We start from the raw sequence: 27180 nt of genomic DNA, 5'->3' as shown, positions 1-27180 counted from the left end.
GTTGACAACTATTTTCATTATCGATTATTATCGATTTTATTGATTAGTTGTTGCTGAGCAAATGATGACAGAACTATCCCTTAAACAGCAACTATTATTTATTAGAAGTAAGGTTTGACAGAAATTTGGGTCATTGTTTAGGTGCATTAAACCATTTTGTACAATAAGTGTCTTTCCGGTTTAGGTTTACAAGCCACATTTCTCTGCTTTTTTTCAGTCAAAACATTACCCCTCTTCATGAACAACAACTATTGCTATTCAAAGCCTAAACAGCGCCTTGTGGTTTTGTGGTTCGATCCATATGAACAACCATAAACAAAGCAAAGCATTGGCATTTTGAGTTCGTAATAGTGAATTCCTATGTAGAAAAGCACTTCCTGCCCTCCATCTGAACTTCGCGCAGTGTTGTGATGTGACATCATATGCAAACAACCTATTTAATAATGAAAAATTAATAATCACAAACTGACAAACAATAATAATAATAATAATCTTTCTCCACAATTACGTTATAGCCTCTCTCAGGCCATATTGTTATTATTCCAGTTCCAATTCAGTTTCAGATTGGTAATTAGTGGCAGTGTTTACCTGGTTACCGGTGATGCGCTGTGAATGGTACTATTTGTGTATTTATTTGTTCATTCTTTTTTCAGTTAATCCAGATTATTTTATTGTCAACCGCATTTAATTAAATCAAATTGTTTTTTGTAGTATTCTCTATTCATCAAAAAATTCCAAAGAAAAGCAACCTTTTCAAAGGTTTGTTGAAATCCACCATTATGTTTAAAATAAATAAAAATCTGAAGACTGGTTTCCTTTTCAAGGTCTGATCTGACTGTTACCATTTTGACCCTAGAAGAAGTTTTTGGTTTTGAACAAGACCTTCTGCACCAAGCCTTTGTATATCTCCTGGGGGTACATGCACTTCCAGGCAGGCTCCTGCATTTGCACCACATCCAAAAGCTGCGGAAAAGTCTGCAAATGTCTGACTCTCATAGAAGACTAAATGAAGGATTTAAAGACAGGAGAAATTACATAGAACAGATGGACAAACCACAAGATTCAAGATAACAAGTAGAATGTAAGTAGATGAAAAAAAATAGGGATAGTGTAGAAAGAAATAGAGGTGTCCAACTGGAAAACAGTGAGAAAAGGGCTAGTGAGAAGAAAGATATAAACACATAATTAAAAGGCCAAAATTTACCTCTATGAAAACAGGATATTTTAATGTGCTTTCATGCTTCACAATCATAAAGGGTGTGCTTTCACGCTTCACAATCATAAAGGGTGTAACAGAACCACTAGGCTTGATGGGGAAGTTCTTGATGGGGAAAGAACTTCAACAATATGTATTGATACACACAAGTAAGTAAACAGGTATATATTGATGAATATGGATATCTGGTAGAATGAGCTGATTAATAATACTGTCTTTGTGTTGCAGGAGATCGTGGATGACAGGCTTGGGATCTGGGAAGTGCAGGGTGAAGGCGTGATGGGCTTGGAAGACTTGGAATGTGAGCGGCTGCTTATAGTGGGGATTGAACCCGGGTCTCTGGTGCGAGAAATGAGCATTACAGCAGCCCAACTCCTAAGAACGTTCTGACTTTCCCCAGGTGGTCTCTTCAGGCTTGGAGAAACTTGAGATGAGAGTCGGAACTAAGATATCCCGAGCTGGAACCCAGGTCCACTCCTCCGGGCCATAGCCCTCCCAGTCTACCAGAGATTGCACCCTCCCAAGCGGCAATCCAGCAACCTGCAAACTGTGTATGCTGACTGTCCCTCAATGATGTGGGGTGCTGGGGAAGACTTCCTGGCTGGAGATACAGTGGAACAAACAACAGGTTTTAACCGAGAAACATGGAAAGTGGGGTAAATCTTCATAGACTTGGGTAAAAGGAGTTGATAGGAAACTGGGTTGATCTTTCGGAGAATCTAAAAGGAGCCGATGTATCAAGGAGCCAGCTTGCGGAATTCCACCCGTAGGGAAAGATCTCAGGTAGAGAGCCACGAAATGTCGGTCCTGCCCTCTGGCGTTTGTTAGCCTGTTTTCACTGTAGATGAGCAGCCTTAACTAGGGCAGCACGGGCCAGAAATGTCGACACCTGCGGATGAACTGTGTGGTGGCTGGGACCTCAACCTCTGGCTCCTGTCTGGGAAACAGAGGGGGGGTAGCCATACAGGCACTCAAAGGGTGACATGTGTTAAGAAGAATAGTACAGGGTATTATGAGCGAACTCAGCCCACATAAGCCAAGAGCTCCAAGTGGATTGGTTGTTTCTCAATGTCCTGATTTACCCTCTCAGTCTGGCCATTAGATCAGAAACCATATCCTGGGGAAAGCCATGGATTTTTAACACGTTTCATCATTATTTCTGCAGTCTGCTTAGCTGTGGGGAGCTTGGGTAAGGGTAAAAGGTGACATGTCTAAGAAAATCTATCCACCACCACTAGGATTACTGTGTTTCCCTGAGACTGAGGCAAGCCTGTGACGAAATCCAGAGAAATATGAGATCAGGGACATCTAGGGATGGATTTTACGACATGGTGCAGCGGACTGTCCCTTCCTGCAGCGACTTCCCCTGGGCATCTCGGCAGTTCCAGAGGTGTTCAAGATTTCTAAAAGAGCTAATTTCTCCAGTGTGGCATGTCCCGCTGTTCTCGTGGGTGCGGTACCCTCATCGAGGAGGGGGACGGACACCATGTCTGCCTCAAGTCTCTGGGTCTCCAGCATGCCGAGGCAGCCGTCGTGGACACATCTTGACCGCACTGCAGGCAGATGGTGATCCAGACATTGTGGTCACGGGTGGCTGTCTTCCGAGAACTAGCCACCACCTCTCTTGCTTCCCGGGCCGTGACGATAGTGGCTAAGGCCTGACTGTCCCCCAAGGCGAGCAGCGAGGGTGATATGGGGGCTATTGCGAGCATAAATCCGTCAGCCAAGCGCTCACGGACCGCTCGCACCCCGTCTCGCTCGTCTGACTGTTCCCAAGAAGGCGGTTGCACACCGCCTGGATCCTCAGTCACACATTCGGAAATGGTGCGTGATGATGATATGACGATCGCAGCATCGGAGGGCGATCTGCTGGCATCTGATCCCAATGATTCCTTGCAGCTCCCTCCCACGGGGGGTCGAGCTCAAGAAGAAGTGGATATTGAGATGTCAACCATGCTTGCCTGGGCCGCCGTGAGCATTGGGCTGCAGTGCACCGCACCGCCTCTTCCCCAACGCTCGCGGCTGGACATTCCAAGCCCAACCCCGGTTCCATTCTTCCCGGAAGTGCATGAGGACCTGAGTAAGACCTGGAACGCCCCTTTTTCGGCTTGTTCACGTCAAACCAGTTCTGCCGCCCTTACTTCCCTCGATGGTGGAGCAGCTAAAGGCCATGTTGACGTGCCCCAGGTGGAGCGTGCAGTCACGGTGCACCTGTGCCCGCAGACGACGGCCACCTGGAGAACTCGACCTAGACACCCGTCCAAGGCGTGTAGGACTTCGGCATCTCTGGTGTCGAAGGCCTACGCTGCTGCGGGCCAAGCTGCCTCCTCTCTCCACGCCATGGCCATCCTGCAGGTCCACCAGGCCAAGGTGATGAAAGAGTTCCACGAGGGTAAGACCGATCCAGGGTTGATGCAGGAACTCCGCACCGCTACCGACCTCGCCCTGCGGGCGACCAAGGTGGTCGGGTGAGGTCCAGGAGAGGCATCTCTGGCTCAACCTGGCGCAGATGAGTGATGCAGAGAAAGTTCGCTTTCTCGACGCACCCATCGCGCAGGGTGGGCTGTTCGGCGACACTGTCAAGTACATTTCACAACAGTTCTCGACAGTGAAGAAGCAGATGGAGGCGATCAGCCATATCCTACCCCGCCATGACTCGGCCGCCTACAGGCCTTCGAGATCCCGTGCGCCGTCTGCTCCCCAGCAGCCCTGGCCCTCTCCGACGTCAGCTCCGGCACCCCCTAAACAGGCGGCCCCCCGGAAGAGGATGTCAAAAAAGGAGACCGCCACCCCGTCAGCAACCGTCGCGGAAGAAGCGGTCCTGACGGAAAGACCCCAGGGAGATTGACATCATCGGGCCCGATCCCAGCCATAACATCGCTGGTCGGTCGATCCGGGAAGGTTCCTGCCCCGTCTCAACATCAGCTAGATTCCTCCAGGAGAATAGCGCCCACTTTCTCACAAAACTATTTTCTAATCTCTCTGGGTGTTTCTCACAGCCGCTCTCACCCTCTACACGACGATGTTCGGCAACCCGATGTTGCGTCATGGCAAGACACAATGTTGGACATACACTGCAGCCCTCAGCCTCTCAAATCGACATTGACATCAATCGGCATTGCCAGGCAGGAAAACCAGCAGAGCCAATCTCCTCCCCGGGGGCCCCCCACGGCAAGGGATCCGCACTGCCAGCCATCCTTCATCGGGGGATCGATGAAGCAGATCGTACCCTTAGTCCTCCTGTCTCGGTCCCTGGTAGCTTGGCTCGAGCTTCCCACACCGTCACGGTGGCTACGGGAAAAGATCCGTCTCGACTACGCGATCCAATTCGCCAGACGCCCGCCCAAGTTTCGAGGCATCCTCTCCATCTCAGTCAGAGGCAGGCATGCTTCCGTGCTTCGGGCCGAGGTCGCCACCCTTCTGGCAAAGGAAGCGATCAAGCTCGTCCCTCTAGCCGAGATGTCCAGTGGGTTTTACAGCCCATACTTAATCATCCACAAAAAGGACATTCTAGATCTGTGTACCCTGAACAGCCACCTGCACAAGCTGCCGTTCAGGATGCTCACGCAGAAGCGCATCCTGGCATCTATCAGATGTCAGGATTGGTTCATGGCAATCGACCTGAAGGACGTTTACTTTCTCAACGACTGGCTCATCTTGGCACACTCGCGAGATCTGTTATGTACACACAGGGACCTAGTGCTTTGGCACCTAGATCGATTGGGACTACAGGTCAACCGAGAAAAGAGCAAGCTTTCGCCTGTGGAAAGCATCCTCTTTCTTGGTATGGAACTCGACTCTGTCTCCATGACAGCACAGTTAACTACCGAGCGTGCACAGTTAGTGCTGAACTGCCTGGAACATTTCAAGCAGTCAGCGTTCCCCCTGAAACAATTTCAGAGGCTCCTGGGACACATGGCATCCTCGGCGGGGGTGATACCCTTCGGGTTGATGCACATGAGACCGCTCCAACACTGGCACACTGGCAGCAGGCGTATGGTCATTACGCCTCTCTGCCGACGCACCCTAACACCTTGGTCTTCAATGACCTTTTTACGAACGGGGGTCCCTCTCGGGCAGGTCACGAGGTGCATCATGGTGACGACAGACGCCTCCCTGCAGGGTTGGGATGCAGTGTGCAATGGGCACGCAGTGTAGGGGCATTGGACGGGCCCCCACCTGCGCTGGCATATCAATTGTCTAGAGTTGGTGGCTGTGCTACTTGCACTGAAGAGTCTACAACCTCTCGTGCAGGACAAGCACGTGCTGGTCCGGAGGGACAGCCCAACTTCCATAGCGTATATCAACCACCAGGGTGGCATTCGCTCACGTCAGTTAACATGACTCGCCCAACGCCTCCTCTTGTGGAGTCAGCAGGTGATCTGCTTCCTGCAAGCCACACATATCCTAGGCGACCTGAACCAGACAGCCGATGCGCTCTCTCGTCAGTTAACACCTTGCGGAGAATGGAGACTCCACCCCTATGCAGTCCAGCTCATTTGGGTGCAGTTCGGGCAGGCTCAGGTAGACCTGTTTGCCTCCCTGGACACTACCCTTTGCCCAGTTTGGTACTCCCTGACCGAGGCTCCCTTCGGCACGGATGCTCTAGCGCACAGCTGGCCGCGGGACAAGCGGAAGTACGCCTTCCCCCCAGTGAGCCTCAATGCTCAGGTCCTGTGCAAGGTCAGGGAAGAGGAACGATCGGGAACGTGCTGTCCTTGCTATAAGAGAGACTTGAGACTAACCTCTCCCCTTCCACACTGAAACTGACGCTCATCACGACCCAGTTGCTGGAAAGTCTCTGGGACAACACAACCTGGTCATCAGGTTCCTAAGGGGCGTGAGAAGGCGGAATCCACCTTGTCCGTGCTCCGTACCTTCTTGGGACCTTGATGTGGTCCTGGCGGGCCTCGAGAGGCCCCCCTTCGAGCCCCCCGGAGATGCAGCTCTTCCTCATCTCACGATGAAGACGGTTCTCCTGATGGCGCTCGCCTCCGTCAAGAGGGTAGGGGACCTGCAAGCATTCGCCGTGTCCCCTGATTGCCTAGAATTCGGGCCTGGAGACTCTCATGTTATCCTGAGACCACGGCCCAGCTACGTGCCCAAGGTTCCCACCACTCCCTTCCGGGACCAGGTGGTGAACTTGCAGTTACGGAACTGTTACGGAAAATGTATTTACTGATTTAGAGTTTCATCTTAAATTAAGTACTGTATTAGTGATTTAAAAAACTCATTTCATTGTGATTTTTCCAGCCATTAGGCGGCGGTGTGGCTCAGCTACATGACGTCATCAAATGCCGTTCTTTCTCTCGCCTCTGAGCTTTCAAGTGCACAAGTTAATTTTTGCAACGGGTTTATCGCGAAAGCAGTAGAAAAAGTCAAGGCGGGAAGATTTGAAACTGCAGTGACAGATTTGAGAAGTTGTAGGTGCCTATTTGTGGTTGCACTACGAATCTGAATCTATGAGGAAGTACAAATGTGCACTACACATTTGTGCCTGTCGATTTATTTTTGCAAATGCCATTTTATACATTTGGGTCTATTTGTCTGCAGCTTTAAACTCAGAACACAGGTTTGTGATTATTGTTTACGGGTGCAAATCTTGACATTCAACTTCAGATATTTACTTTACGGGTTTTCACATTGGGGCTGCGAGTGTACATTTTAGCATACAAGTACAAATACTTAATTTACAAGTTTTCAATTTAAGATGTACAAGCTCTCAAGTTTTGCTACTGAAATACCTTCATAGACCTTTCATAAAAGGAGGCACGAAAGACTGGAAACACATTCACCAAAGGATAGAGGAACTCGAAAAAAGTAGGATACACAGAGATGCTTACTTTATGAAAATACAAAAGGCAGACGTGAAGAGCCTGTTGACTGGCAGCCAAATGATATTACGTGCTGAGCAAGTAAGAAAGAAACGTCAGGTAATGGAGCGCATAGTGGACGTTCTTAAAATCATAGGCAAATGTGGCCTAAGCTACAGGGGAGGCAGGTTATAGCTTAGAAAACATTGCTGTTAATCATGGCAACGTCCTGGAGTTAATTCTACTCTTGAGTAAATATGACAATTGCCTCCAACAGCATGTCAACACTTGCATTGAAAACAGCAAAAAGCATCATGAAACTGGTGCAAAAGGCAGAGGCGCTCTAGTTACTCAGCTGTCAAAAGAAACATTTTATAATGTTGTGGATGTCATTAGCCAACTGATAAAGGTGACTATAGCAGAAGAAGTGAGACAAGCTGGCTTGTTTTCAGTCCAAATTGACACAACCCAAGATATCAGCTCCAAAGACCAATCAACTGTTCAATCATACTTAGATATGTAACAGATGTCATTCAAGAAAGACTGATTGCTGTGGTGTACTGTGAGTCATCTACTGGCCAGAATTTTGTAGAACTTCTGAAAATTGTTCTAATGGACCTTAATATTGACATTAGCACATGTGTGGGCAACTCAACAGATGGTGCAGCTAATATGCAGGGACAGTTTAGGGGGTTTTCTACACTCCTTTCTGAGCATTCCCCCAATCAGGTTCATATTTGGTGTTATGCACATCATTTGAATCTTGTACTGGCGGACACAACAGGCAGTGTTGTGAAAAGTGCATCTCTGTAGTGTTGTTTTTGGCGGCCTGTTTTAATTTTAGTTTTAGTCTAGTCTTTGTGTCAAGCTATCATTTTAGTTTTTATTATTTTTAGTCACGTTCATACTCTTTAGTCTAGTCAATTTCAGTCGACTAAAAGTCTGAGCATTTTAGTCTTATTTTAGTCTAAATTTTCCATGACTATTTTCGTCTAGTTTTAGTCGACGAAAACCGATGACATTTTAGAGTAGTTTTAGTCAATGAAAATTGTATTTTAGTCTCTTTTTAGTAATGCAATTCTATTTAAACCAGTCAATATAGTATAAGTACCTAACTATACAATAGTGGTATATTTGTCCACATAAATTACTGTAGTATACTATAGTATTTACTATAGTAAACTGCAGTAAAATTCTTAGATACTATCGTGTTTATGAACTTTACTAAAGTATACAGTGTTTATCAATTTACTACAAGGGCACTACAATTTTCAATAGCAAAAACGTCTCGGTTACGTTTGTAACCTCGGTTCCCTGATGGAGGGAACGAGATGTTGTGTCGAACCGACAGATGGGGTTCGTCCCTGAGAACCAATCGCTTCCGACTACTTAGAAAAGGCCAATGAAAATTGGCAAATGAAATTTGCATGCCAGACTCCGCCCCAGACATCCGGGTATAAAAGGGAGACGGCGTGCATCATTCATTCACCTTAGTTCTGAGGAGCCTGAGACCTCTCACGACTGCTGCAGAGGACAGCACGTGTTGTGGCAAGAGGACACAACGTCTCGTTCCCTCCATCAGGGAACCGAGGTTACAAACGTAACCGAGACGTTCCCTTTCTGTCGGTCTCTCGACGTTGTGTCGAACCGACAGATGGGGTTCCAATGGAAAACGCCATAACACTGTGCCCTGTCACAATCTCAACGAAGCGACGGTGACTGGCCTGGGCGTGTCAGCCGTGAGCGCTACCGCGAAATTGTAACCTACCAGTGGGTAGGTAGGGGGTCCCAGAGCTTTCTTGAAAGGTGGGAAGGCCCCTACCTTCGGCCTCACAGGCGGCGGCCTTGTTTCTCTAACAGCGAGAAGCCGCCCGGAACCGTAAGGCACTGGGTAAGCGCTACTTCCTCAAGTGGGGGATGCGCTACAGAGACCACTTCCTACCGCAGGGAGGAGAATAGTGGAGATACCAACATGGTCTCACCGATGGGGAAGAACTCATGGGAAGAAAGTGCGGCTGAAGAGAAAACCGCGAGGTGGAGGTCCACCCGGGGAGGTCATGGGTTACCAAGGTGGGAACCAGCATGAGGATACATCAGACGGAACCGCCCTACTGGGGAGTTGCAACGTCTGGTAGCACTAGGTCCGGTTAGAGCTATGTTGCGAATAACTCCGGAGATACCCGGCCTAAGGGGCAGGGCTGCTCTGCCCAGCCCGCCCCAGGGGGTGCTTGCTTAGTGATGGATGGAGTGCCTGTTCTTCGCCCAGTGGGGAAAGAATGGAGGCTGAATCGGTATACTGACCCACTCGAGAGAGGGGGAAAAGAACCGAACAGGCGTACACCCTACCAGTTGCCGGTCCTACATGTGGCCATGCAGGACGCGGGCTGACACCGGCTCTACGCGGAGGTTGTAAAACCTCGCGAAGGTGTTGGGTGTAGCCCAACCCGCAGCTCTGCAAATGTCTGCGAGAGAGGCCCCCCGTGCCAAGGCCCAAGAGGAGGCAACACCCCGGGTGGAGTGGGCCCTCACTCCTAGGGGGCACGGGCGATTTAGGGATTGGTAAACTGCCTTGACAGCGTCCACAATCCAGTGGGCCAACCTCTGCTTGGAGACAGCTCTCCCCTGTTGCTGACCTCCGAAACAGACAAAGAGCTGATCCGAGCTCCTGAAGCTCTGTGTGCGGTCTAAGTAAAGGCGCAGCGCGCGTACTGGACACAACACGGACGGGGTTGGGTCTTCCTCCCCAGTGGGGAGCGCCTGTAAGTTCACCACCTGGTCCCGAAAGGGAGCGGTGGGAACCTTGGGCACGTAGCCGGGCCGAGGTCTCAGGATAACGTGAGAATCCCTGGGTCCGAATTCTAGGCAGTCAGGGGACACGGAGAAAGCCTGTAGATCCCCTACCCTCTTGATGGAGGCGAGCGCCAAAAGGAGAACCGTCTTCATCGTAAGATGAGGAAGAGAGGCATCCCCTAGGGGCTCGAAGGGGGGCCTGGTGAGACCTGACAGGGCTACATCCAGGTCCCAAGAGGGTATGGAGTGCGGACGAGGCGGGTTACGCCTCCTCGCACCCCTTAGGAATCTAATGACCAGGTCGTGCTGCCCTAGAGACTTCCCAGCAACTGAGTTGTGATGAGCAGCAATGGCGGCTACATACACTTTCAGTGTGGAGGGGGAGAGGTTAGTCTCGAGTCTCTCTTGTAGGAAGGACAGCACGGACCCGATCGCACAACTCCGTGGGTCTTCTCCTCGAGAAGCACACCAGGTCGAGAAGAGGCGCCACTTGTAGGCGTACAGTCGCCTAGTGGCAGGTGCCCTAGCCTGAGAAATGGTAGCTACCACCGCCGGGGGCAGACCACTCAGGATCTCCTCGTCCCGTCCAGAGGCCAGACATGGAGGTTCCAGAGGTCTGGCCTGGGATGCCATAACGTGCCCTTCCCCTGGGAAAGCAGGTCCTTCGTCAGGGGAATCGGCCAGGGGGGAGCTGTCGTCAAGAGCATTAGCTCCGAGAACCAAGTCCGGTTGGGCCAGTGTGGCGCAACGAGTAACACTTGATGCTCCTCTACCCTGACCTTGCACAGGGTCTGTGCAATGAGGCTCACTGGGGGGAAGGCGTACTTCCGCTTGTCCCGTGGCCAGCTGTGCGCTAGGGCATCCGTGCCGAGGGGTCCCTCGGTCAGAGAGTACCAAAGCGGGCAATGGGTGGTTTCGAGGGAGGCAAACAGGTCTACCTGGGCCTGCCCGAACTGCACCCAAATGAGCTGGACTGCGCGGGGGTGGAGTCGCCACTCTCCGCGAGGCGTAGACTGACGAGAGAGCGTGTCGGCTGTCTGGTTCAGGTCGCCTGGGATATACGTGGCACGCAGGGAGCGGATCACCTGCTGACTCCACCAGAGGAGGCGTCGGGCGAGTCGTGTTAACTGCAGTGAGCGAACGCCACCCTGACGATTGATATACGCTACTGCAGTAGTGCTGTCCGACCGGACCAGCACGTGCTTGCCCTGCACGAGAGGCTGCAGCCTCTTCAGTGCAAGTAGCACAGCCCACAACTCTAGGCAATTGAGGACTCTGTACTGATATGCCCGACCCTCTAAAGCGAACCGTAGGAACGGGCGATGACGAGGGAGAATCGAGACATGAAAGTAAGCGTCCTTCAGGTCGATTGCCATGAACCAATCCTGACATCTGACAGATGCCAGGATGCGCTTCTGAGTGAGCATCCTGAACGGCAGCTTGTGCAGGTGTCTGTTCAGGGTACGCAGATCTAGGATGGGGCGCACCCCCCCCGCCTTTTTTGGGGACGATGAAGTAAGGGCTGTAAAACCCCTTGGACATCTCGGCTAAGGGGACGGACTCGATCGCACCCTTCGCCAGAAGGGTGGCGACCTCGCTCCGTAGTACGGGAGCATCCCGGCCTCTGACCGAGGTGACGAGGATGCCCCGAAACTTGGGCCCGGGGGGTGGTTCAATGGCTGGCAGTGCGGGTCTCTCGCCGGGGAGCCCCCGGGAAGAAGACTGGATCTGCTGGTTTGCCTGCTTGGCGATGCAGGTCCCCGCACCGTCGATTTGAGAGTGCTGAGGGCTGCAAAATACATTCGATGTTGCGCCTCACCAAGACGCAACGTCGAGTGGCCGAACACCGTCTGACAGAGGGTGAGAGCAGCTGTGAAGAACACCCAGGGAGATAGGAAACTCTTTTCGTGAAAAAGTGGTCGCTAGGCCCCCGCCTAGCTGATGTTGGAATGGGGCAGGAACCGTCCTGGATCGACCGTCCAGTGATGACATGGCTGGAAACGGGCCCGAAGTTGTTAACCTCCCTGGGGTCTTCCCGTCAGGAAAACTTCTTCCTCAAAGGTTGTTGACGGGCTGGTGGTCTCCCCTTCGACGCCCTTTTCCGGGGTGCCGCCTGGGTAGGGAAGGGGGCCGGGGCTGCTGGGGAGCAGAGGCCGCACGGGAACTCGAAGGCCTATGGGCGGCCGAGTCCCGGCGGGGAAGAATATGGCTAATCGCCTCTGTCTGCTTCTTCACCGTCGAGAACTGCTGAGCGAAGTCCTCGACAGTGTCATCAAACAGTCCACCCTGCGCAATGGGCGTGTCGAGAAAGCGGACTTTCTCGGCGTCGCTCATCTGCGCAAGGTTGAGCCAGAGATGCCTCTCCTGGACCACCATGGTGGACATCGCCCAACCCATGGCCCGCGCGGTCACCTTGGTCGCCCTTAGAGCGAGGTCGGTGGTGGTGCGGAGTTCCTGCATTAACCCCGGGTCGGTCTTACCCTCGTGGATCTCTTTCAACGCCTTGGCCTGATGGACCTGCAGGATGGCCATGGCATGGAGAGAGGAGGCAGCTTGGCCCGCGGCAGTGTAGGCCTTCAACACCAGCGATGCCGAAGTCCTACATGCTTTGGACGGGAGTTTCGGTCGTCCTCTCCAGGTGGACGCCGCCTGCGGGCACAGGTGCACCGCGACTGCACGTTCCACCTAGGGCACGTCGACGTAACCCCTAGCCGCCCCACCATCGAGGGAAGAGAGAGCGACGGAACCGGTCTGACGTGTACGCGCCGAGAAGGGGGCGTTCCACGTCTTCGTCAGTTCCTCATGCACCTCCGGGAAGAATGGAACCGGGGTTGGGCGCGGCTTGGAGTCGCGCTCAGAGCCCAAGAACCACGTATCCAACCGTGAGCGCTGGGGGAGAGGCACCGGAGTACACTCTAACCCAATGCACACGGCGGCCCGGAAAAGCATGGCCGACATCCGCTTCCTCCTGAGCTTGTCCCCCCCTAGGGGGGAGCTGCAGAGAGTCGTCGGGATCGGATGCCAGCAATTCGCTCTCCGATGCTGCGATGGACATCTCATCTTCATCACGCATCGTGTCCGACTGCGTGAAGGAGGACGCTGACGGTGTGGCACCGCCAGCTAGGGAACAATGAGGCGAGCGAGACGGGGTGCGAGCGGTACGCGAGCACTTGGCTGACGGATTAGCGCTCGCAGAAACCCCCATATCACACTCGCCGCTCGCCTTGGCAAACGGAATGGCCTTAGCCATCCCCGTCACAGCCCGGGAAGCATGCGAGGTGGTGGCTAATTCTCGGGAGAAAACAGCCACCCGTGACCGCAACGTCTCTATGACCATCTGCCCACAGTGCGGGCAAGATGAGTCCACGAAGGCTGTCTCAGCGTGTTGGACCCCCAAACACCTGACACAGACATCGTGCTTGTCCCCATCCTCGATGAGGACACCGCACCCAAGAGAACAGCGGGACATGCCACGCTGGAGAAATTAGCTCTTTTAGAATGCAGACGGTGATTCACCATCTGCAGCTCGAACACCTCTGGAACCGCCGAGACGCCCAGGGGAAGTCGCTGCAGGAAGGGACAGTCCGCTGCACCACGTCGTAGAACCGGCAATGTAGAATTTGTTAAGTAGCAAGAGTTGCACTTCATCAGCGAAGGTTCCGAAGAACAAAAGGTGAATGAATGATGCACGCCGTCTCCCTTTTATACCCGGATGTCCGGGGCAGAGTCCGGCATGCAAATTTCATTTGCCAATTTTCATTGGCCTTTTCTAAGTAGTCGGAAGCGATTGGTTCTCAGGGACGAACCCCATCTGTCGGTTCGACACGACGTCGAGAGACCGACAGAAAGGGAACTATAGTTCACTAAAGTATTTTTGTCTGAGTGTTAAATTTAATGGGACTTTTATTTAGACGGTCTTTGGGAAGACGCATGAGTTTTTGTGTTTGCAGATAGCTTCACTCAAACAGTAAACGCTCGTAAAATAAACTCTCAGAGCAACTCTGGAGATGAAGTTCATGTGTTCATGTCCTCATACAGTGCAGATAAATCCTCGACCATCACTCGTGTTGTATGTTAAACTGTGCACATAATTCACTCAGACACGCAGAACAGCCAGATTACATTTAAATAACAGGATTCCGCTCCGCATCTAACTGTTAGGTTAAAGCATCAGACGAAATACCGTTATAACATTTCGTCTCATCTCATTTTGGTCAGCGAAAATGAAGAAACATTTTAGGATAGTTTTTATTTTGTAAACCACATTTAGTCTCGTTTTTATTCGTCAACAATATTGCATTATACATTTAATTATAGTCATCATCACTTGACCAGCATTTACGTTGCGTCTCGTCTCGTTTTCGTAACGTGATAAAGGTTCGTTGACGACGATATTTAGTCATAATTTTCGTTGACGAAAGCAACACTACATGTCTGTTTTCACTGCTTAATGATATAGCACTTTTTCTAAGAGAGTCATACAAGCGCGTGCAGAAGTGGGAAGAGAAGAGTCAGGTTAAGCATCGCAGACGACTGTGCCCAATAGGGCCAACTAGGTGGTAGGTGGTGGGCTAAGGATCAGGCACTACGTAAAGTTTATGGGTGCTTCGGGAATCCTCAGGGAGGCTTGTTTTTTTAAGTGCTTATGACATTAGACACCATTGTTGATGACAGTACACAAAAGCCAACTGTGAGGGCCAAGGCAAAGGGATTCATAGAAGTTCTTTTGAAATATGAGACAGTGCTCACTCCTCAACTCTTCCTTCGCATTTTTGACCTTACATCCCCTCTTTCAAAATACTTACAGACAAAGGGAATGGATATCATCACAGCTCAACGTGTGGTTGAATGGACAGAGGAGGGTCTCAGGAAGTGTTCTTTGAAGTGTGGACTTTGAAGGAGATAAGTGTGCAGCTGATGAGTTTGTAAAGTGGGCTAATGAAAAGTTGCAAGAGGAGGAAGATTGTGAGCTTGTAGTGCAGGCTGCCCTTCATGAGAGAAGGATAAAAAAAGAAAAGGATGCCAGGAGAGCTGGCAGATAATGAGCAGCTGGCATCAGCTGATACCGACTTCAAGGTAACAGTACACAATGTCATTGTAGACACAGTAAGAAGCAGTATCCATAGGAGGTTTTCTGCCAATGCAAAACTTTGCTCAGATTTTGCCTGTTTAGACCAGAGAAACGTTGCTCATGTGAGGGAAAATGGACTACCCCGCTCAGCTCTGGATGAAATAACCAAATGTCTGCCTAAGTTTGACAACAGGGCTACAAGTGGCACATTATGTAGTGAACTGTATAGCCTTGCATCTCAGTGGGATAAACTAAAGATATCCCCTCTGGAGGGTTACACTGTCAGGACAGCTAGTAAAATGCCACAAGAAAGTGATGAGGATCCTTCCATGGAGCAGCAGGATGTGGAACTAGAGAGCAAACCTTGTTCCTCCTGTAAAAACTTTGTCATTTGTGTTCATCTCATCCTCTCTCAGTACAATCGTCTAACTGATGTCTACCATGTGATTGGTCTCGCCTACAATTTGTTATCGACACTGTCCATCACACAAATAGCATGTGAGAGAAGCTTCTCAACAGTGAAATTCATAAAAACAGGCCCAGGAGCACTTTAACACAGAAGCACATTTAGGCATTCATGCTCATGTGCACTGAAAATAAGTTCTCATGTCTTTGGACAATGACACTGTGATAAACAAAGTTGCAGAGACCAGTACACTGCTCAGGCGTTTATTAATGTTTTAGGGTTGGCCATGTTTCCTTAAAGCTACTGTACACTTATGCAGAGGGAAAAGAGATGAAGATAAAGAGGAGGATGGGGTTAATCTGACAGACCAGGCTCTGTGGAAATATCAGATGCGGGTGAGAGATAAGGATTCAGTAGCGAGATATGGAATGTAGGGTGAATGTGCTAGTTAGGTGGGAGTTCTAGGAGGTAAGTAACATGATTTATTTGGCGGATTATGGGAAAGGGGCCAACAAATCTGGGACTTAGCTTTTTTGAAGGCAGCCTCATCCGGATGCCCCTCGTCGAGAGCCACACCTTTTGACCCAGCTGGTACTGTGGTGTTTGCCAGGATCTTGACTCGGAGGATTGCTCTCTGGAGGTGGTGATGTGCTGCGCCTCTCGCTGTCCTTGAACCAGAGATTGATAGTAGGTACCTCAGACGGTTCCCCCGACCAGGGGAACAAGGGTGGTTGGTATCCGAGTACACATTGGAAGGGCGTGAGTCCAGTGGCGGGCTGACGTAGGGAATTCTGGGCATACTCGGCCCAAATGAGGTACTGGTTTCAGGTCTCCTGGTGGTCATGGCAGAACGTGTAGGGAATCTACAAACTGTATGGATCTTGCGCTCTCTTTGCCCATTGGACTGTGGATGGTACCCTGACAACAAACACAGAGGAGATTGAAGAAGACCTTCCATACCCTGGAGATGAATTGCAACCCCCGGACCGATACGACGTCCTCTGGGATGCCAAAGTAGAGAAAGATGCACTGGAACAGGAGTTCTGCAGTTTCCAGTCGGTAGACCTTTCAGGGAGATCAGATGACAAGATTTTGAAAATCGGTCAATAACTATGAGAATACATGCGTTACCGGACGACGGGGTCAGATCTGTGACAAAGTCCACTCCCAGGTGTTACCAAGGGCGATTGGGTACAGGGAGCGGTAGAAGTTTTCCTGCTGGCAGATGACGAGCACTTTTTGAGATGGCACACTCTCTGCAACCTTGGATGAACCGTCTCACATCCGCTGCCATGCCAAACCACCAGAAGCACTTTCTAACTAGCGATAGGGTTGTGTTGGCCCCTGGGTGGCCAGTGCCCAGTGAACTGTGAACAGAACGGATGACATCATTACGTTGAGGGAGAGGTACATACATACGTGAAAGGGGCACGTGGACGGACGGGCATTGGGAGTGTTGGCCGCTGTGATGGCTTCATCATATTTCCATTGGATTGGGCAGACGAAGAGGGACTCAGGAATAATGGGTTCGTCTGAGAGTTCTTCATTAGGGGGGCTGAACATACGGGACAGAGAGCATCGGCACGAGAGTTTTTGGATCCTGGGCGGTATGATCTGGAATCTGGAAAAGAACAATCACCCGTCGGACCTGGCGGGGGTTCAGATGTTTGGCTTTGCGGAGATATCAGAGGATTTTATGGTCCGTGTAGATAAGGAACGGATGATTAGTGTCCTCCAACCAGTGTCACCATTCTTCAAGGGCGAGTTTGATGGCCAACAACGCTCTGTCACTGATGTTATAATTTCGTTCCGCCGGGGTGAGTTTGTGAGAATAGAAGGCACATGGATGGAGTACAGGGGCGTCCCCTGCCACTGTGACAGCACCGCTCCCACTCCAGTGGAGGAGGCGTCCACTTCCACGATGAAGGGCTTGGTGGGGTCTGGATGATGTAAGAGCGGTGCTAATGAGAACTTCTTCAACAGGTTGAACGCTTCAGTGGCCAAGGGGGACTAGGATGGGGATTTTGGCTTGCTTGCTTAACAGGTTTGTGATGGGAGTGACAGTGGTACTGAAGTCCTTAATGAATCTACGGTAGAAGTTTGCAAACCCAAGGAAGCGTTGGAGTTCTTTAAAGGTGTTTGGGATGGGCCAGGTTCGAACTGCGGTCACTTTTCCATCGCCCATTGTAATCCCTTCTTGGGAGATGTTATACCCAAGGAATTGCATGGAGGTCTGGTGAAAGCTGCATTTCTCGGTTTTTAAGAAGAGTTGATGTTCCCGCAGATGCTAGAGGACCTCTGCAACGTGATGGTGTTCTTGTGGATCTTTGGAGTAAATGAGGATATCGTCTTGTATAGACGAGCACGAACTGATGAAGGAATTCACGGAGGACATTATGCATGAACTCTTGGAACACTGAGGGAGCATTGGCAAGTCCATACGGCATTACAAGTCACTCGTAATGACCAGTGGGAGTAAAGAAAGCCATCTTCCGTTCATCTCCTCTTCGAATCCGCACAGAGATTAAAGCCATTGATTAAACTGTAATCTCTGATGGTGGCATTTGTGTTGTAGTTGCATATTTTATGCAAATATTTTGCTTTGCTGCACTCTTTTCCTATCGAGTTTTAGACTTGGTTACCTGGTTTGTTTGACTACCTGTTTTTTGGACTATTGCCTGGCCTACCACTCTGCTCTTGCTTAACACTCTTTGCGAATGGATCCACCCACGTCTCACGAGTCTGCTTTGTTACAGCAGTATTAGTTTAGTATTTTATAACAATTTCATTTGTGTCAAATGTACTCATAATTGCCATGTTCTTGTACTGGAATTAATCTAAATGTTTAGTTATAAAATAAGTGTGTGAAAACCATTTTTAATAATCTGTTAAGTAAAATTTCCAGGCAAAACACACTGCTTAAAAAAAATGAATGCACTCCAAGTCTCTTTGGATAAAAGCATTTAATCAAATTAATACTTTAATGAACTAAGCTTCCATTGTACATGTACAAAAAATGGAAGCGTATTAAGGAAGATTCAAAAATATTAAAATATACTCACTCTGCCGTGCTAAAGGCCACCTCAAAGTTCTGTCTACGGTTACTGGGACTAAGGCTGGAGTAGTCAAATGCCTCTGGAAAGAAGTTGTGCACTAGAGCACAGAATGCCATACCATCATTCCAGCTAGAGGAGAAGTTCTGAATGTCCACATTCTTCATGATGTGTGGGAGATGAAGACAAGCAACATGCATGTTATTGTATAAATATAGCATATCTTAAAAGGACGGTTCACTCAAAAATTACTATTTTAATTTACTATCCCATGTCTTGTTCATGCTTGTGTTAAAATCAATATATTTAAAGGCACTGTATGGTGTTTGGGTTTGGCTATGCAATATGCAAGATCCAATGACATGACTCTCAAATTATATTTGTAATTCAGAAACTTTAAATTTTGGATTATGCCATGTTGTGTCAGAGAATACTAACATTTCATAAAGATCATTAAGGATTGGAGGTTTTGATTCTCCAGTAATGCTTACCTCATAGGAATACGTCTTGGATCTGCACCAGTCTAGAAGCATCTGTTTGATGGAGTTTGCACTGGGGACACCAAAGCTGGTGGAACGCTGCACCTTGTTTACTTTTGTATTTGCAGAGTTGCTACGTGAACATGAAAAAATGGTGAATAGGAGGTACTGACAACTAAATGTGACCAATTCTTATTCGATACCTCGGGCTTACCTTACAGCGTCTTTCTCAAGCTTCTCAGCGATGGCCTTTTGTGCATGGGCTGCAGATGTCTTGGGCAGAGTCTGAGCCCTTATTAGCTGAGTTCTTTCTGCCTGTCTGTGATCAAGAGTTGATGTCCTATTTTCACTACAAGAGTCATTACAGTGATAAATGTCATTCTCAAGGTCAAAATCACTAGATGTACTACAAAATACATTTTAAACACAAGGATATATCTCCAAACAAAGCTGTTTTCAATCACATTAATTATGTTTATTCTAAATGCCAAACATAAAAAAACATGAAAAAACATTCAAACCTCAATTCAAGCCCCATTTTACTTCATATGACATAAAGCCGTGGAAAAAAATTAAAGGGATAGTTTACCCAAAAATTCTGTCATCATTTACTCACCTTCGAGTTGTTCCAAATCTGTATAAATTATAATTATGTATAATTCTTTGTTCTGATGAGCACAGAGAAAGATTTTTGGAAGAATGCTTGAAACCAAACAGTTTGTGGACCACATTGACTACCATAGTAGGAAAAATTAACCTTGAGATCTCGTGAACTTGGGTTACAAATGGTTCCCAGATCAAGACTTAAAAATCGAGGTGATCGCGCCTTTGCCACTATTGGCTCGAAACTCTGGAATAGCCTTCCATTGCATGTTAAAACTGCACCATATATCTCCATTTTTAAAACCAGACTCAAAGCACACTTATTTTCTCTTGCTTTTAATGTTCCTTAATTGATCATTCTTATCTTAATTTTGATGATGTTGCTGAATGTACTGGCATACTCTTGCTTTAGTCATTTTATCTGCTTGTACAGCACTTTGGTCCGCATTGGTGGTTTAAACATTGATTGATTGATTATCATCGATTCAACAGGGCCAGGTTTGGTGTCTCCAAACTGGCTCTATTCCTGCCAATCTTAAAGTGGCTACAGTCACTCCCTTGCTCAGGAAGCCTTCACTGGATTCTTCTGTTTAAAAAAATAATGGGCAGATTTATTTTTTACCTTTCATTTCAAAAGTTTTGGAGAAAATTGTCAACTGCAACATGTTCTAACTAGTAATTGTATTTATGAGGTTTTTCAATGTGGTTTTAAGTCTGCTCACAGCACTGAGTCTGCCCTTTTGAGAGTGTTAAATTATATCTACCCCTCTACTGATTCCTGAGATTCTGTGGTTCTTATTCTTTTAGATTTATCGGCTGCTTTTGATACCATAGACCACTCCTTACTATTATCTAGATTACAGTCTTGGGTAGGTCTAAAAGTAAATGTTGGGTAATTATTCCTTTCCCCCTGCTCCTCTGACCTGTGGACTCCCACAAGGCCCAATTTTATCTCCCTCTCTATTCTCTCCTTATATGCCACCTCTGGGCTCTATGCTATGGAAATATGGTGTGTCTTTTCATTTTTACTCGGATGACACTCAAATCTATCTACCTATCAAAAGAAATAACTCCACTGCTATTACTTCTCTTTTTACAATGTTTAGAGGAGGTTAAAACTTGGCTCGCCCAAAATTTCCTCTTCCTAAAGGAAGACAAGACCGAAGTAACTGTTTTTGATCCAAATGAGAACTCTCAGTATATGAGCCCTGAGCTAAAAAGTTTATTCGTTTTAAGATCCTCACATGTGTGGAACCTATGTGTTCTTGTTGACCAGCATTTAAAATTTGATAAACACATTCTTCTGTTATCAGATTCAGTCAGCTTCGTTTACTTTCTAAAATTAAACACTTTCTCACCCGAAAAACCTTAGAAATGTCTGTTAATGCGTTTGTTACATCTCGTGTAGAATACTGCAATTCTTTGTATTGCAGTAATTCTAAATCTCAAAGTGCGCGTTTTCAGATTGTCCAAAATTATTAGATCTCTATACTGGTTGCCGGTCTGTCAGAGAATACTGTACACTTTAAAATTATCCTCTTTGTATATAAATCCTTACATAACCTTGTTCCTGCTTACCTCTCTCAACTTCTTCATCTCTACACTCCGTCTAGAAGCCTACAATCCTGTGACCAGGCTTTATTGGTAGTCCCTCACATTAGGCTGAAGCGTAGAGTGGAGCGTGCTTTTGCGGTGGCAGGGCCACGACTTTGGAATACCCTGCCTTTAGAGATTAGAATGGCTCCTTCTTTTTCTGTTTTTAAATCAATGCAATAAACACTTATTTGTTTTCTTTAGCGTATTGACTACTGGGATATGGTAATTTTTAAATGGGTTGTATAATTGTTGCTCTTCTGTAAAGCGCTTTGGTAAATGTGCTATACAAATAAAGTGAACTTGAGCTAAACACAAACAAAGATATTTTGAAGAATGTGGGACAGCAAACAGTTCTGGGGCATTTTTGACTGCTACTGTAATGTTTCCTACTATAGTAGTCAATGGGGTACAAGAACTGTTTGGATACAAGCATTCATCGAAATTTCTTTCTCTGTGTTCAACCAAACATAGACATTTATAAAGGTTTGGAACAACTAGAGAGTAATTCATGACCGAATTTTCATTTTTGGGAGACCTGTCCCTTTAAGAGACCATTTCAGAGACTGTTTTTCTGATTTTAAAATTTACTATTTATAGGTAATTATCATTTTTGTTTTATTCAGTTAACTACGAACACTATTTCTACCAAATTTCAAATAAAAATGTTGTTTCTTTTTACATTTATTTACAGAAAATAAAAACTGAATAAACAGGTGAAAATAACAGAAGAGATGCTCTGTGCTTTTTCAGACCTCAAATACTGCAAAGAAAACAAGTTCATATTCACTTTTAAGCAATATAACAGTAACATTTGTACATGTATTTAAGAAAAGTTAAAAAAATGTTATGTGATGAGCAGGATTTTTATCACAGTTTTAAAGTCTTGTAATGCTGTCAGTCTTTCACATTGCTGTTGGATGACTTAAAGTCACTCCCGAGGTTTGATTTTATTGAAATTCAACAGACACTGGACTGGAATGGCCACAATACATCTAGAAATGCTGTTTTGAAATGGTCTCTTAAATGTTTCTAGCGCTGTATATTGAAGGAAAAACAAGGTTCAATGAAAAAACCTTTTGGGGGTATTTGGCACTCCATACCACAACGTATCCAGAATGTAAGTAAAATTGTTTATTGTCTGTGCGTGGAAATGAATGAGATGGATAGCAGGCTGGTGGCATCATCTGCTTGAGAGTTGAGAGTGCACGGGTGCAGTCTAAGCAGAATTGACAGGTCCAGATTTTATACGCATCTTTGGAATTTTTCAAATAATAACATACTTTATGAAGTTAATAAATTGGCAATTTGCAGTTTAGGATATGCAACATTTTTGTCTTTTTTATTTTGGTCTTGTTTTTCTATACATGATCTTGCAGCACTTAAATTGATAGCAAAAGAAAGTGCAGGCTGGTTATCCAATCCAGTAACAAAAATGTGATTCTCGTGATAATTTAAGTAAGAAACATTGAAAAATAGTCACATTACACTAGTGCACAAATCTTCAGGACAGGTTACAGAGTAAAATATGCAAACACTGGAGCAGAAGAAGGCTACACCATCTCATTCATTTTAGTAAATCCCATTGCTAAAAACATTCATAATATCAGATTTGATTGTTTAATTTCTTATCACCCATATGCAATGCTTATGAACTATTCCAGAAATAGGTGTTGTTAGCTACATTTAAAAAAATAAGACAATAATAAAATGATCAGTCTCACTTATTAGATTAGGGTCCAGTTATCACTATTAACTACGACTTTTGCCTTAGTACACAGTACTAGTTATTGCTTAGAAGATAGTTGGTAGGTTTAGGTATTTGGATTAAGGGATGTAGAATAAGATCATTGTCACAGAATGGCTGTGATAAAAATCGCACGATGAGAAAGAAGATCCAAAATAGAACTTTAATAAACAAACAGGCGCAAACCCTTGAGATATACAACCACACGAAACAATATCAACAGCAGACAGAGAATGCAGGAACAGACAAGGATTAAATAAACAGGGGAACATAATCAGGCTGAACAGAAACAGGTGCGGGACTAATTAACTAATAAAGAACACAGACAAGGAACACAGAAGACAAAACAAAAACAGAAGATTAAGGCATTAATATGTGCTTTATACATACTAATAAACATCCTAAGCATGCTAATAAGCAACCATCTCTTTGGACCCTAATCTCAGCCTATAGTAAACAATTAACAACTTGTGATGTAATGTATAATTTTTATATTTCTATTTCTAATTTAACAATGTTCATCATACCAAAATACAGCAAATAGCATGTAAATAGTTTGTGTACTGTAAAGTGTTTTCTTATTCATTACTACATACAGCACCACTCATATTATTTGCAACAGAAAACTACTTTAATAGTTGCTTAGATTGTGTATTTTTTATAAAAAGGTTTATAGTCAATAGGTTTCATCAGACACATGTGCCTGGCTCTGTTCACGATCTCGTTTCAGTTCCCACATGAGCAGCATCCCACCGGGAAAACTCCCAGTGATCCAGAGGGCCAGTCCGCCCTTGGTTCTTCTACTGGTATCCAAAAATAACACAGGCTAGACATAGCTTTAACTTGCTAGCTAATGTATTTTACCTCTTTTGCTTGTTATCAGAAATAATCTAAGGGAACTCTATATTCTTTGCGGAGATGTACCAGAAGTTTAGTTTGGGCCACACAAGCATGCATGGGGAGTAATCTTTGTTTATGTTGTAGTTGTATAAAACCGTCTATAGACCAACTTATCAGAGCTAAATATTGACAACGATTTGGGTGTGTACATTTACATTTAAAAGGTTTTAGCCTAATTTAATTTGAGCATGCTATTGCCAACTTTAATCATATAAAACATAATATCCTAACAGCAATATTGTGGCCAGTGAAAATGCTGGGTGGATTGTAATTTTGGAAAAACCACCAATATGGTGGGATTCCTTATGTTTAATATTTTATTTGACATATATGGGATTTGCACTAATCATAAGCACATAATACATATATATTGAATTGCACTGAATTTATTGTTTTTATTTCATAATAAGTACAGTTTTATGCAAAAGTTTGGGCACCCCTCTGAGGCTGCATAATAATTCGTAATTTTTTTCTTTATAAGAACAAGATTGTAGTGATATACCATTCAGTTTTTAGAGAAAGCTGCAGACAGAAATTTTTCATGTAGCAGTACTGAGTTGTTTGAAAGTCAAATATGAAAAATAGGCTCTGCAGACCCTTTCAATTGCATTGTTTTTTTTAATACTTTATTGCTTTAATCTCTTATTACTGAAAAATGATCAAATTCACAATATTGATTTGATTGGCCTTAACACTGCAAACTAAGGTGCAACCCATCATGGAAAACATATTTTTAAGGTAGATTACTGCTAGTTGTGGTTCTCCCCGAATCTCTACTAGAGAGTTGCCTTAAAACAACTTCGTAATAACCTAAAAACTATGATAATTTGTCAATGTGGATTAGGAGAAGGATACACATATTTTCTCAAAGGTTTAAGGTCTCTCTGTTTCCACAGTCGGAAATATAGTTTGAAAATTGAAGCCCACATGAATTTACTCATTGTCAAGTAAAGATTTGGTTCGGCGAGAAATATATCTCAAAGGCTACAGCAAAGAATGAATAATGGTCACAGACAATCTCCAACAGTACATTGTTCCACAGTCTAGCACACTTTGCACGAGGAACGGCTCAATGGAGGGATGATGCAGAAGAAGGCCAACAAGCAGATTCATTTAGGTATGCAAAGGCTCGTCTGGACAAGCCAGAATTATTTTGGTATAATGCGCAATGGACAGATGAAACCAAGAGTTACCTGATCGCCACCAGAGGCACGGCAGAAAATAAGAACCTGCTCCCCACATTTAAATTTGGTGGAGGGTCCATGCTTTGGGGCTGTGTAGCAGGACAATTAGTGAAAGTGACCTATTAGTCAGATATGGTGACCCATACCCGAAATGTGACCTCTGCTTTTAACCCATCCAGAAAGTAGTGAACACACGTACAACAAGTCGTGAACACACGTACACCCGGAGCAGTGGGCAGCTATCACTGCAGCGCCCGGGGAGCAAGTAGGGGTAAGGTGCCTTGCTCAAGGGCACCTCAGTCGTTACCCGCTAGCCCTGGGAATCGAACCGGCAACCTTCTGGTCACGAGTCCGACTCTATAACCATTAGGCCACTACTTCCCCCAAATTAGCAAATTACCCCAATAGGAATTCACAAACAGATATATCTTCTTGAATGGCCAGCCCAGTCCCCAGTCTTGAATATTATCAAAAATCTGTGGAATGACTTCAAGCATGCATGCCACCAAACTGGCAGACGTTTTGAAAGGAAAAAATAGTCAAAATACCTGCATTCAGAATTCAGGGACTTATCAGTGGCTATAAGCAGTGTCCACAGGCTGTTGTTTCAGCAGGTGGCTCTATTAAATACTGATGTGATTATTCCATTGGGGTGCCCAAATATTTGCACCTGTCTGTTTGTTACAAATTGCTCCGAGATTCGAAGGGGTTGAGGATCTAAATGCAGCTTTGAGATAAACAGGCAGTAGGTCAGGATAGGCAGCAAAATCATAAATCAGAGCACAGACAATGGTCGGTGCAGGCAGCAGAGATTCACAAAACAAAAAGCAAGTCCAAAAATCAAAACGCAACTAATCCAATAGAGAAATGCAGTTGTAACACTTTACAAAACTTTGCACTGAATGACAGAATGGACCAGGTATAAATAGACACAAAGACACAGGTGAATACAATCATGGCTGATGAGTCCGGGCAAAGGGTTATGGGAAATGTAGTGCGTGTTGGCAGACTGGGTGATGAGGGGAGTGCCCTCTAGTGGACTAGAGAGGTATATATTTTTTAAATATTCCAGGAAAGCCGCGCTACGTTTAAATCTGAGAAATAGGGAATATGAGACAATTGTGGCGAACAGAGAGAGGATGGGCTAATAAAATAAGGTGATATCATAGCAAAACCTGATTGGTGTAATAAAGTGGAAAACAACTTGGGGATATTGTATAAATGTAGGACTCAAATGCTGTATGGACAGATGATGAACTTTGAAGCATCTTACTATGTTTGCTCAAGTTTTGACCTCTTGGCACCTGAAACCCAGTCTCCGAGATATCTTTTAGCACCAAGGAAATTGATTTGCCACAACACTAGGCACAGTGTTCATAGGTATAAGCTTTTACTTATTAAGTTTATAAAATGTATTAAGTTTACATTGGTAATATTATAGCACAATTCTTGACACCCCACCCCAGACCTCACAAATTTTTAAACCCTGGCTCTGCTGGGGGTGTAATTATACTATGGGGGTGGTTGTAAATGAAAAGGGAATTGCAATTTCATTTGTATTTTGACAGACCCCATATGTGACGCAGAGGAAGTGAAATGGCAGAGTAACAAATAAATGTCAAAATAAATGGACTTGCATGTGCATGTGTCAAAATGCATATGTCCACAAATATAAAACACAATTGTAAATACAATCAATTTGCAATTAGTTATAAAAAGTAGTCTGGAAAATACTTTCATACACTCACCTTCCAATCCTTTTAGTTGATGTGCTGCTGGAGTAACTGTAGGACTTAGTTTTCACTGTGCCTTCTGATAAGGAAAAAAGAGAAAACAACGGGTTTGCTATGGGGACTGATAAATTATTATAGAATAAAACACTTTGAGTGCATAAACCTACTGTCTGACTTTTGAACATAGCTGACTTCCGTTATAGTGCTTAGGGAAGTCCTGACAGGGTCATCTAAACAAACACAAACCATGTTACTTTGGACAGAATCAATAATAATGTTAATCACATAATACAGTAACAATGCTTATGTTTAAAGGCTTGAGATAAAGTCCATAGTAATTAAAGAGCATAGATGCTACGAGAGTTTTACTATTTCCACATTTTGGGTTAGGAAGGTTAAAACTTAAATGCTTAAAACAAACTATACGAAGATATTCACCAAAAGTGTGGCTTAACTGGATAGAACTGAAAGATTACAACAAAAAATATATTACTTTTATATGGCAAAATGTAATAGTGAATTCAAAATGTTTTGGTCATTTTGTAATGTATTATTATTCCACTTTATCTCATTTAAACACAGACTAAACAAT

General features: G+C 45.8%; 1 protein-coding gene across 1 annotated transcript in view; it reads right to left on the bottom strand.

The window, feature by feature from the left end:
* Positions 1 to 26837, bottom strand: part of smtnb (smoothelin b) — a 39668-nt gene extending 12831 nt beyond the window's left edge. Inside the window, exons 1-5 of the mRNA XM_057327484.1 lie at positions 26756 to 26837; positions 26604 to 26667; positions 19043 to 19177; positions 18841 to 18961; positions 18359 to 18510 (exon numbers count right to left, since the gene is read on the bottom strand). Coding sequence (XP_057183467.1) covers positions 18359 to 18510; positions 18841 to 18961; positions 19043 to 19177; positions 26604 to 26667; positions 26756 to 26837 — 554 coding nt within the window. The remainder of the gene's footprint in view (positions 1 to 18358; positions 18511 to 18840; positions 18962 to 19042; positions 19178 to 26603; positions 26668 to 26755) is intronic.
* Between the last annotated feature and the right edge of the window lie 343 nt (positions 26838 to 27180).

The sequence above is a fragment of the Triplophysa rosa genome, unplaced genomic scaffold (assembly GCF_024868665.1).
Source record: "Triplophysa rosa unplaced genomic scaffold, Trosa_1v2 scaffold234_ERROPOS151698, whole genome shotgun sequence".
Lineage (NCBI taxonomy): Eukaryota > Metazoa > Chordata > Actinopteri > Cypriniformes > Nemacheilidae > Triplophysa > Triplophysa rosa.
The sequence above is the reverse complement of the archived record's forward strand: the minus strand, read 5'-3'. Positions and strand labels throughout refer to the sequence as shown.